Source organism: Phacochoerus africanus, chromosome 13 (genome assembly GCF_016906955.1).
Source record: "Phacochoerus africanus isolate WHEZ1 chromosome 13, ROS_Pafr_v1, whole genome shotgun sequence".
Taxonomy (NCBI): Eukaryota; Metazoa; Chordata; class Mammalia; order Artiodactyla; family Suidae; genus Phacochoerus; species Phacochoerus africanus.
In genome coordinates, this window is record NC_062556.1 from 13,238,599 (window position 1) to 13,251,531 (window position 12,933).

Consider the following 12,933-nt stretch of genomic DNA (forward strand, 5'->3'; position numbering starts at 1 on the left):
GCAAGTCTTAATATATGCTGTGTTAAGAAAAACAAAGTGTTCTTTTAATTAGGTATGATTTCAGTCCCATATGCAAAACAATGAAATAGTTTTTCTCTTTTGCTTCCCAGGGATGGATATTCACCCAGGTCAGTAGTTCTCAAATAGGTTGGCATAACGGAATTGAGATTCAGCTGGGGAATGTCTAAATGTGCATCTTTCTTTTCTCTGCCCTATACTCTTCCCAATTTCTTTCCAGCTGTTTTTTTTTTTCTATACCCTAAATTAAGAATAATTGCAGGAATTATGCCAAGTCCAGGACTATATGGTTCATGAACCTTTGCTCTTGCCTTCAAGGACCTTCTATTTTATTCCAATTTTGACAAGAAAACCAATGATATGATACATTGGGATGAGTGCCATGATTGGTAAAATGTACTTTATGGAATCAGAATCTAAAACAAATTGAGTAAGGAAAGCTTACCTGAAGAGGTGACTTTTGAGTTGAGAGCTGAAAGGTGACTGGATGTTAACCAGCTACAAAAGGTTTGTGTGTGTGTGTGAATGAATATGTATGTATGCATGTGGCTTGAGTACTGGGATTATTGCACAGAATATTCTAGGCAGATGTGTGGTGTAAGCCTATGCAAAAGTCTGAAGGAAAGCATCATAATATATTTAATACATCATTGTTGTTTGGGAAAATGGCTCCTGATAAATGCAGTGGGGGGAGATATACAGGAGATATGAGCTGATTTGAAAAGCTGAAGTAAGGAGTTGAGCCTTTATTCTGAAAGTTTAGGGATGACTTTAAGCTATGAAGCAACAATTGAATTTGGGGTTTTGAAAGAGTACTGATTAGAGAGAAGTAAGGCGAGAGACAGTGAGAGGCTGATATAGTCATCCAGATGAGAAACTATGGTGGAAAAAAATTCATAGGAGTGGTAATGAAGAAAGGACAATGGAAACAAAATATTGAATCCATACTTACATCACTGGATGTGTAGAACATTTTAATAAGATTTTTAAGATACAAGTTTAAGCTGTCTACCTCCTAGAAAACTTCATTGACAGTTTGTCATGCAAAGCATCTTGCTTCCTGTAATATGGAATAATTCCTATTAAAGGAAATAAAAGCTTTTCCTTAAGGAATCACTTCCCTTGACTCCTCATCCCTCTCCAGTACTGCCTCATTTTCTGTTTTCTCCAAAAATAAACACGTAAAGAAGAAAGTATATTTCTTCAGCCTTCGTTCTCTTACTTTTTATCTTTTTGTCAAACCCCTCTTGGCTTCTGGTGTCCTTGCCATGGCCCACAGTAACGTCTTGTTGGAATACTCAGTGGGCACACTCCCCATACTTTTTTTTAATGTCCTACCATTGATTGATGTGTTTGTCCATTCTGTTCTTGGGACAGCTTGCTCCCCTTGAAACTGCAGTCCTGGTTTCTCTCCCTTCTCTTGTCGCCACTGGGTCTCAGTCTTGTTTCCTAGCTCCCGCTCTTCCAACAATCTCCAGCTACTGAAGTCCTTGAAGACGCTCATCCCTTCTTTCTTTTCTCTAACTTGTCTCTGAATCTGGTCCATTTTATAACTTTAAAAAATCAATGGCAGTATGTGCATAATTTATTTCTACTCTAGTTAGAGTATGTGCCCTGAACTCTAAATTCCTTTGTCCAAGAATCTATTTGTTATATCCATGGTGTGTTTATAGAGAGCCCAGGAGTTCCAAGTTCAAAAGTGGACTTTTGATCTTTTTTTCTCCCAGGCTTTCCTGTTTTATTAAATGGCACCATCATCCATCCAGTTGCTAAAGCCATAAACCTCAGGATTATTACTGATTCCTTTCTGTCCTTCCATCTTATACTCAAGCCATCATTTCTTAGTATTATCCTGAATTCTGTCCATGCATTTATTTTTATGTGATCTGTACACAGGCTTGATGAGTATTTATTATTATGCTTATGAATAAATAGCAATTGTGGTGTTTTTAGACTAAAACTCTATAAGTTTATGAATTTTCAGGCGGTCTTACTTGTGACTGGGTCTGTGTTAGTGAGATGGGTTTCATAACGGGGCCATCATTTTTGCCAAGTGCAATTGTTCATTAGCAATACACTATTAAAAGTAATAATCTCTCAAAATCCCAAGATTATAATTTCAAAGTAATATTTCTGTGCGAAATGTTCTTTTCTCTGAAGGAAAGAAAATGGGTATCTACAGTTCCCAGGACTGGGTTCAACCTGATATTGATTATGAGATTTTTTTCACTTCACCAACATAAATAATGAGCAGGAATATTCAGTAGGAAACCAAATTCTTTACGTGGGAAGGGTTCATATACCCAGAATCTAATGCTCGTTGGCTAATATGAGGAGACTTTGAAGGAGAACTTAAGTAAAACTTGTAAACTCATAAGACATTTTCTCATGACTAATAATGACCAACAGATGTTTACAGATGACCAATAGCTTGAGAAGATTCTGAGACCACTTTTTCCCTCCAGTGTCTTGTTTGCAGCCTTATTGTCTAGAAGTGACTGTTAAAGATGGAGGGAAATTGAACTAATTCACAATTGGAATCAAGGATTCCAATTGACTTAGGATAAATTATTGAAAAGTATTCAATAGAATTTTAAACAAATGAGTATATTTATTTCAATCATCATTCATTAAGTATAACCAATGTGAAACACACCTAATTAAGAACCATAAGGGTTCCAAGATGGGAAAAAGTAGCACTTTCTTTAAAATCTAAAGTTTTGTAAAAAAGATGACACAAATATATGTCTTTATGTTTGCTTAATGAATTAATGCAGGAGAGATACAAGGTTGGCTATAATATGTGGCAGAAGCTAGAAGAATTAAATAAAGGATTTGTTCAGTGCAGATGATGTAGGGTATTTTTGGGAAACTAAGTCCAAGAATTTGAGATAGGTGTTGAATTTCCTTCTTTTTTTTTTTTTTTTTTTTAAAGGTCCCCATGTGCAGCATATGGAGGTTCCCAGGCTAGGGGTCTAATTGGAGCTGTAGCTGCTAGCCTACGCCAGAAGCACAGCAATGCCAGAGGCATAGTAACACGCCAGATTTGAGCTGTGTCTGTGACCTACACCACAGCTCACAGCAACGCGGGATCCTTAACCCACTGAGGGAGGCCAGGGATCCAACCCGCAAGCTCGCGGTTCCTAGTCAGATTCGTTTCTGCTGCGCCGCTATGAGAACTCCTGAATTTCCTCTTTTTGATGTTCATCTCTTGTGCAAGAGCACATCTATCTTTTAAAGGTCTGCACAGGCTCCCAGTTGGAAACACAGGTCCAATTAAGGTGATTACACTTTGTTATTACCCCCGATTTTTGCTTTTTTGTAGTTGTATTGTATATGCCAGCCCTTGTGTAAGGCAATGGGAGCACGCACATGACTAAAATATAGATCTCTTTCTTGATAAAGAAATGTGTCTTATGTAATGAAAGCTCTAGGATATGTACAAGAAGAGCATGGAAGTATGACGCATGGTATGTGAAGTGTAGGCAGAAGAGGTGGAGAGAAGAAAAAAAGCCTTTTGTTAAAAGGAAAAATTATTAGAGGGAGGTCAGAAATGAAATTTAGAAATGAGGTTTCAAATCTGGCCACAGTTCTAAAGATTCAGGTACCCAAGGAAGACTCTCTCTTTTTTTTTTTTTTTTTGTGAAACTTGACAAACCTGGCAAAAGTAATGACATTTATTTTCTAACTAAAAATGATCAACATAATCATCTTTAAGCATAATTTTTTTAATTTCTTTTTATTTTCGCACTGTACAGCAAGGGGATCAAGTTATCCTTACATATATACATTACAATTACATTTTTCCCCCAGCCTTTCTTCTGTTGCAACATGAGTATCTAGACAAAGTTCTCAAGGCTATTCAGCAGGATCTCCTTGTACATCTATTCTAAGTTGTGTCTGATAAGCCCAAGCTCCCGATCCCTCCCACTCCCTCCCCCTCCCATCAGGCAGCCACAAGTCTCTTCTCCACGTACATGATTTTCTTTTCTGAGGAGATGTTCATTTGTGCTGGATGTTAGATTCCAGGTATAAGTGATATCATATGGTATTTGTCTTTGTCTTTCTGGCTCATTTCACTCAGTATGAGGTTCTCTAGTTCCATCCATGTTGCTGCAAATGGCATGATGTCATTCTTTTTTATGGCTGAGTAGTATTCCATTCTGTATATATACCACATCTTCCGAATCCAATCATCTGTCGATGGACATTTGGGTTGTTTCCATGTCCTGGCTGTTGTGAATAGTGCTGCAATGAACATGCGGGTGCGTGTGTCTCTTTTAAGTAGAGTTTTGTCCGGATAGATGCCCAAGAGTGGGATTGCGGGGTCATATGGAAGTTCTATGTATAGATTTCTAAGGTATCTCCAAACTGTTCCCCATAGTGGCTGTACTAGTTTACATTCCCACCAGCAGTGCAGGAGGGTTCCCTTTTCTCCACACCCCCTCCAGTACTTGTTATTTGTGGATTTATTAATGATGGCCATTCTGACTGGTGTGAGGTGGTATCTGATGGTAGTTTTGATTCCAAGGAAAACTCTCAGCCCCTGATACTGGCATATTCAGTGCTTGATAATGGTTTCCAAAAAGAAATGTATTATCATTTCTTATGTCTTACTGATTATATGTAAATTGCGTAGGATTAACCTTACTTTAATTAATATATTGGCATTCCTTTTCTAGTGCTGAAAGCATGTGTGAATTATGAATTACTAGAAATGAATACAAAGTTATCAACTAATGGGCAAATCTCTTCAAAGCAGGGCTTCCATTTGTGTAAAAGGGACTAATTTCTACAAATTATTTTGTTCCAACTGGGTGGGAAATAATGAATTCAGTATGTGATTTGTGTTAAGTATAAAATTACAAAAGTATTTCCTAATTTGGGGCCTGTACCAAAGGTTGGCACTTTTCTTTCTGTAAAGGGCCAGTAGTTAAGTAGTTTAGGTTTGTGGGCCAAACTGTTTCTGCTGCAATTCTTCAGCTCAGCCCTAATACCACAAAAGAAGCCATAAATAGTACGTAAATGAATGTACATGTTTGTGTTCCAACAAAACTTTACATACGAAACAAGTAGTGGGCTAGATTTGGCCAAAGTTTGCCTGTCCTTTGATCTACAGTCAAACTAGATTATGCTATTTTTTGGTTTGGTAAAACTCTTATAATTACATCAGAGATTATATGACTTTTGCATTTAATAAAATGCAGTGGGTGCACTGTCCTGTTTCTCTGACATATGTAAAGTCATAGCTATAAACACAATGACAATAAAGGATTGAGGAAATTACCTAAATAATTCAGGCATAAAAAGATTTTCTCATCAAAGCCTAGTGTAGCAGAAACTGTGGATTTTTACTATAGTCTTCCTATTAATTTTTCTAATGTCGTCCCTGTTTGGCAATAAAGATGGCTGGGCAAAACTGTCATAGTAAGATAAGACCCAGGGTTTTTATGCTCATTTCCTGAAGATGTATTTACACTGTGACTGAGAAGATGATGAATTCCAGAGAGCAGCTTTAGGACCACAGAGGTAAAAATGTAATAGTTAAGTATGGTTCTGCCAGGTTCTTTGCTGTCTGTATCTCATAGCTGTGTGCCTCAATCTAAAGGGTGTGAGAGATGATCATTTTATTGTAGTAAAAGAGAAGCAAGCAGAAATCATGTCACAAATACATGAAACTCAGGTATTGGTGATATTTAATGAACTTTGAAAAATTTCAATTGAGCTCTCCTAGAACAGGAAAAATGAATTATTTTAACTTTTTAAGCCAAATGATGTATTGTTCTGCCATAAAGAAAAAGAAAAACTAGATTGATTTTTACAATAGAGCCTTAACCTAATAAACCGTTCCTAAAGTTTAACCAAATTAAATTGAGATTACTTTTTAGAATAATAGATTCAGGAAGCCATTTATTAAAATTCCTTTAACTGAACTGGATCCTTAATTCATACATTGTTTATTTACCCCATTTCTGTCCTTTTAAAAAAAAATTATCATGGAACATTACTTATATTTTCAAGCTAATATTCTTACCAACCACTGGAAATATTTGATTTATCTTTCATGGACTTCCATCATTCCCTTTTATCTTTCGGATTTTTTTTTCTTTGCTTCCACAGCTTTTTGTGAGACTTCATTAAAGTTTAAGAAATTCATTAGTTATTGGCTTTATTGCTAAAAATGAAAGTCATGTAACTGTTATTCACATATGGTCTAGTTTTCCAAATGTTATTTGGGAATCTAGGGTGGCTAGAAAATTACTAGTCTTTTCTCATCATGTAGTGTAGAAATCTAATCAATGAATGTTTATCAGGTATTTTGTAAGACCTTTCAAAGACTCAGAAGTGAAGAAAATGAGGCTATTTTCAATAAAATAAATAAGCACCTAAAACTTTAAGAAATGCTATTTTAAGGAGTTCCCGTCGTGGCACAGTGGTTAACGAATCCGACTAGGGACCATGAGGTTGCGGGTTCAGTCCCTGTCCTTGCTCAGTGGGTTAATGATCTGGCGTTGCCGTGAGCTGTGGTGTAGGTTGCAGACGCGGCTCGGATCCCACGTTGGTGTGGCTCTGGTGTAGGCCAGTGGCTAAAGCTCTGATTTGACCCCTAGCCTGGGAACCTCCATATGCCGCGGGAGCGGCCCAAGAAATAGCAAAAAGAAAAAAAAAAGAAAAGAAAGAAATGCTATTTTCAGTGTTTTTAGATGAAAGTAAGTATCTGCTTAGATAAATATAAAAAGAAATCTCAATAGATAAAGTTCAACTGCCATTTTCCTTTAGACAATTTTTAAAAGTTAATTTTATTGGCATATAGTTGACTTAGAAAATTGTATTTCACGTGAACAGCAAAATAAATCAGTTACAGACACACACACACACACACACACACATCCATTCCTTTTCAGATTCTTTTCCTATATAGGTTATTAATTACGGAGTATTGAGTAGATTACTCTGTGCTATACAGTAGGTCTTTGTTACCTATCTATTTATATATAGCAGTGTGTCTATGTCAATCCCAACCCCCTACTTTCTTATTGGTGTATGTGCGAATTTGTGTGCACAGTAGATAGCAATGATAGTAGCTGTAAGATATTTCATCTTGAATTCCTTTTTTGTTACCTATGATAGATCTATGCATGTCCCATCAACATTTTCCCATCTGGCTCTTATGATTAGTATTTTCCAGTTGGCTGCTTCTATTTAAAATTGCAGTTTATGATTATGAAATGGAATTATTATAACTAAATTAAATTAGAGATCTTGCACTTTCAGGAAATGGAATAGTAGGAACCATATTTACTCTCCTGACTAAAAAATTAAAAGAGAAATAGAGAAAAATTTCCAAAAAATGGTATTCAAGGATGACGCATGGGCTCAAACAACAGAAGTGCCTGAGAGTCAAGAAACAAGCGAGGTAAATCCATGATTGTCCCAGCATTCTGTCCTAAGAGACTTTCATGTGGTGCTGCTTTTCCATTTGTATGTATTAATCCAATCGAAAGGAAAGCCAGACAAAAAAATAAGCCATGCATGTTGTGTGATTTAGTTTATATAAAGATGTAGAAAATGCTGCTGCTGGAGTTCCCGTCGTGGCTCAGTGGTTAATGAATCCGACTAGGAACCATGAGGTTGTGGGTTCAATCCCTGGCCTCGCTCAGTGGGTTAAGGATCTGGCATTGCTGTGAGCTGTGGTGTAGGCCAGCAACCATAGCTCCAATTAGACCCCTAGCCTGGGAACCGCCATATGCCCCAGGTGTGGCTTTAGAAAAGACAAAAAAAAAAAGAAAGAAAGGAAAGAAAAGAAAAATGAAAATGCTGTTGTCTATAGTGACAGAGTAGATAGTGATTGCTTAGACACTGTGATCTCAACATAAATCTCTGTAAAGCATTATTTTTCAGTTAGGGCAGTGGACCTGTACATCAGGAATAACTAGAAGGGCTTATTTTAAAATTCAGCTTAAGTTCAACCACTTATGCAGAGAATGGTTAGAAAAAGAGCTGAAATCAAGCAGTACAGAGAAGCACAGTTTCAAAACCAAACGTGTTTGCTATGCTCAAATTTGTGCTTGTTGGGGAATGAGCATGTGCTGCACCAACTGAGGGCCGGATTTAAGAGTACAGTGTAAAAGAAGTAAGGACAGTGATGTAAATTCATGGAGCCTCATGTTTTTCATATAAAACCAGACATAATAAAACTATTCAGAATTTTTAAAAGAATAAATATTGTGTGTAAAAGCACGTCCTACTCTGCAGCTTCAAATTGTTAAGTGTCCCAGTAGGATTATCTATCTATCTATCTATCTATCTATCTATCTATCTATCTATCTATCATCTATTTTAAATTCTTGTTTTGTGGTTTTAGTCTTTACTCTCATATATTTTAATCTTGTTTCTTCTTATGTGTATTATTGTTTAATTTATTTCTATTTTATTAATAATTTATCTTTAAATTTTATCTTAAATATATTTGCATGTGTCACTTGACTGTCCTTTACCAGAGAGATGTGCTAGATTTTCGTATTTGTACTAGCCAATACTGATGGTTTCCTTCTGTGGTACAAAAAAAGAAGCAAGGCCTTAAAACTTAAAAGCTTTTAAAAAGACCTCAGCTTCATCGCTGCTGTCCCCGATGACCATGAACTGTCCGCCACACCTAGCTCTTTATCAAATGCAGACCCTGACGGGAGCTAACTGAACACATCCATGTGCTCTTTGTTCTATGCAGTCAGTTTATGACCTTCTAGAGGATCAAAAACTGCATGCTATCTGTTTGGAATAGCCATTTGTGCTGATAAGAGCTTCGTATATTCTACCAGCACCACCTTATGTAACCACCTCCTTCGAATCATGGTTAAATCACGGCCATACTCTGTCCAGTTGAGATTGAAGTCTGAAGGCTCTCCATGTGAGTACTGAGTTGGCAGGACATTTTGTTTCTTGGCTAGGGCTCTAAATGCTAGACATAAATCTCACCACTGTACCAGACTAGAAAGCATTCTGGAAAACCCCGGCTATTCAGGACTTCCTCAGTCAGTGGTACCATCAGAACTTTATATCTCACTTGATCACCCCATTTGCTCCTCACAGAACCAATGCTTTTCAGCTACCTCACGTCTTTCCAAGTCCTTTCGTGTTACTCTAGAACTAAGCCTCTGATCCAAGAGGTATCTTTAGTTTGGTCTTCCTCTGTCTTGCAGTCTGTCAGTGACCACCTCCAACGCACAGGGTAATTTACTACCACAACTCAGTTTCTCAGCAGTATGCATTCTATCCCCTGTTTGCTCTTACCCCAACTAAGACAAAGAAAGGATGACACTTGTGGAAATCTGAGTAGATCAAACTAATCTCTTCATCACTCTCAGCAAACAAATATTTTTCTTCCCCTCCTTTGCCATGCAGTAGATGCTTACGTTACTTCAAGTCTTGGTCAAGGGCATCTCTTTGGCTCCTTCTGTGTTAGCCCAAGCCTAGAAATAATTAACTGATGCATTTGTGCTTGTGCACTGCTGCTTATTCTTCTGTTGTAGCCCCTGATATATTTTGGGTTATTGGTGATTTGGCTTTTTACCCTTTGAGGACAGTACTTGCCCGATTCATCTGTTAAATTCTCACAACTTAACACAGTTTGGGGGTTATATTATATACTCAGTTGATATTACTACATTGTGTAATGATTCTTCATATATCACAGTAGTTTTAAAAATTCAAAAAATACTGAATTCATTCAATTTCCTTTAATGAGTATTTGTTATAAAAAAAGAGGTATAATATCCTGTTCCCAAGTCCAAATCCTCTCATTAACTTAAACCTTGAGTTTTCCAAATTAGCCAATTTGAAGTAATTCTCTGTATACCCGAAAAATGGATTTATTGAAATGTTTGAGATAAAAATATGTATTGCAAGAAGCATAAGAACAAACATTTCAAGAGTACAAAATTATTTGTAGAAATAATATAATTTACCAGTTAACCCACATTGTATTAGAAATGTGCAAAGCTTTTTGATGTAAAAGTTTTGTTTCAGTTATTTAATACGGAGCATCCATTTCTATTTATCCATTTCCCACAGAGAAGTAACTCCTTGCATGCATTTTATCTATCCATTATACAAATTCAAGGTTCAATCTTCTCAATGGGATAATAGCTCACCACTCTGAGATTTGGATTGTAATGAATCCAGGGACAAGAATTTTCTCCGATGGATTCCAAAGTTAGCCAGAAGTTTCAGTGTCAAGATGTAAAAGCCTGTGAGATGTTATGTTTCTCTCAGATTCTATCCCACAGGAGGCTAAACCCACAATTTCCCTCATGTTTCTCATTCAGAAAAAAAATGTCATTTTGCACTCAGAATTGTTCAGTGATTGTTTTTTTTTTGTGTTGGTGGCTCATTTCTTCACTTTGAGGTGGCTTTCATATTTTTCCTTTAAGATCAGGTTATTTACTTAGGGTTTCATAAACTTTGTTGTCTGGAGTCTGGATTTTCACTTTTCACTGAGGACGATCTTCCCTTGATCGTCTTCTAGATCCTGATTAGGAAGAACAGAGAACATATAGATTGTAAATGTGATGAAACTTGAGTGTTTAAGAATATGATATTCTACGCATAACTGTATCTATAAAAGACCACCTGATTGTAATAAGTGTTAGATCATATTTTCCTAATGGTATCTTCCAATTTATAATGATAAAACTTAAGTCATCTTTTGATCAAAGGTATATGAAAATAATAATTTAAAGTGATGATTTTAGTTCCTCAGAAAATTGGGATAAATCTTCACATTTAGGGAAATCTCTGTTAAATCCTTCAGTTAAAAATTATTTGTACAATTGAGTCTTTAGTTTCAAATGTCCATATTGGACTGGGTTAAAATCAGATATGCTTATAATGCATTTATACATGTTGCAAATTCTTCTGACTATTAGTATATAATTATCTTAGAAATTCCAAACATGTAATTTATTCTAAGTTCCACAAGGGAGATCTCTGATTTTTTTAATGGGTCAAAATATAAGGTAACCTAAGTGGAAGATTAGAAAATGCACATGAATTGAATTATAAATAAAATTATAGTGCATGGGTGATATATACATGTATTTCCCACACAAATATCAAAATTTTGTACATAGTTATATTAACAGTTTTATGTATGTGTACATACACTTTTGAACTTTTTTGTCTCAAACTGTAGCCTCATCTTAAATAATATTTTCACAAACTTCAGGTCTACCTGCATCCTATTTTTGCTTGGCTCTGGTACTGAAGGATTTCTTTTCACACTAACTCCGCTTCTTCTTCTTTTTTTTTTTTTTTTTTTTTTGCTTTTTAGGGCCACACCTGTGGCATAGGGAGGTTGCCAGGTTAAGGGTCTGATTGGAGCTACAGCTGCTGGCCTACACCACAGCCACTGCAACGCCAGATCCTTAACCCACTGAGCGAGGCCAGAGATCAAACCCACAACCTCGTGGTTCCTAGTCAGATTCGTTTCCACTGTGCCACGATGGGAACTCCCACATTAACTCTTCTTGAGTCTACCTCAAAGGTTCAATGTGTCTAGCAGTTTGCGTGAGTATAATTGCCTCTCCTTTGACATTTATTATTATTATTATTATTATATTTTACTAATAGTGAATAACATGATCAACTTATTTTCTGATTCGTAGCATCAGATACTTTGCTTAAAATAAAATACTCTCCTTTTCTTTGGTTTCTCTTCATATACCAAAAGGTATGTCACATATGCAAATAGTCGTAGTCAATATGTTTACCTTGAACTCTTTTGGTGGCTTGTATCTTCCTCACAGGTGTGTCTGAAATTAAATAGCTGTAGTTAAAATACTTTGATATTATGGCTAATCTGAGAAGGGAGACCATAGTTGGGCAGAAAAGTATAAAGTTTTAAATAAACACCATGTAAACATGTAGATTTTTTTTTGGAGTAGTGAGGCTTTTGCATTGGCAACAGACATTTGTTTTCCATACATCATAATGAATGTTCACTATGTGCAAAACATATTGTTTTCTTATGGCTTGTGGAGCCCCAGATGATGTTCCTTTTTGTGTGAAGTAAGTGACTTGCATGGATTTTTCATTCTTCTATAGAAAGCATTACTTTATGATGAAGGGATGTCTAACACTCTATAAAGTTTAGCAGAAATATTTTCCCAGAGATATCTACTCAATTTTTCTAGTCATTCCTATTTGTGGTATATCAGACTTCAAAATATTCCCCAGGTCCTCACCCTTTTAACCTGCTGGCAAGACTACTTGCTCCATCTAAATTCACCTTTTCACTCTGTTGTTAGATTTTTGAGATCAAAGAATAAATGTGGTTCCTACAGTGCCTTCATTATTCTTTTTACCTTTCTTAATTTTTTTTCTCCAATATTTGACTTCTTAGTTTTTGTATATCATCTATACTCAATAATGAAATTAAAATTTTTCTATTTTTTTTTTCAGTTCTCTGAAATCTCATTAAAAATAAGATATGAAACTATTACCAATGGTAATTTTGGTTGCAAAATACCAAGTTTATAAAAGGGAAAGAAATATTTAACAGGTTTCAAAGAATTCTGTGTCTATATACATAGCACATTTCCAAAATGTATTTCCTTTGCCCCTGCCCCAGAATATAAGATGCATAATCTGTCATCACACCACATTAATACTATAACAAAATACGGAACTGTAGAAAACCTCATTAGATCAGATAGTGAAGGAAAGTTTATGTGAGATAGAAAAATCTGAATTATGGAATATGCTCCAATTTATATATTTTTCTTAACTTCAGGTTTATTTGGTCACAAAAAAAATGGCTTATAAAATATTGTCAAGAAAAGGTGGATCCAATCTTTAATTAATGAATAGGAGCATTCTTTATAATGGACTTATTAAACTCCAAAAGCGTTTATTATA

At 35.8% G+C, this 12,933-nt stretch overlaps 1 protein-coding gene across 4 annotated transcripts in view; it reads right to left on the bottom strand.

The window, feature by feature from the left end:
- Positions 1-9,740: 9,740 nt before the first annotated feature.
- Positions 9,741-12,933, bottom strand: part of POSTN (periostin) — a 34,297-nt gene continuing 31,104 nt past the window's right edge. For all 4 annotated transcript variants that reach the window (XM_047756245.1, XM_047756242.1, XM_047756243.1 and 1 more), the window contains 2 exons: positions 11,787-11,828; positions 9,741-10,546 (listed from right to left, as the gene is read on the bottom strand). In XM_047756245.1, the coding sequence (XP_047612201.1) occupies positions 10,509-10,546; positions 11,787-11,828 (80 nt within the window). In that variant the 3' untranslated portion in view covers positions 9,741-10,508. The remainder of the gene's footprint in view (positions 10,547-11,786; positions 11,829-12,933) is intronic.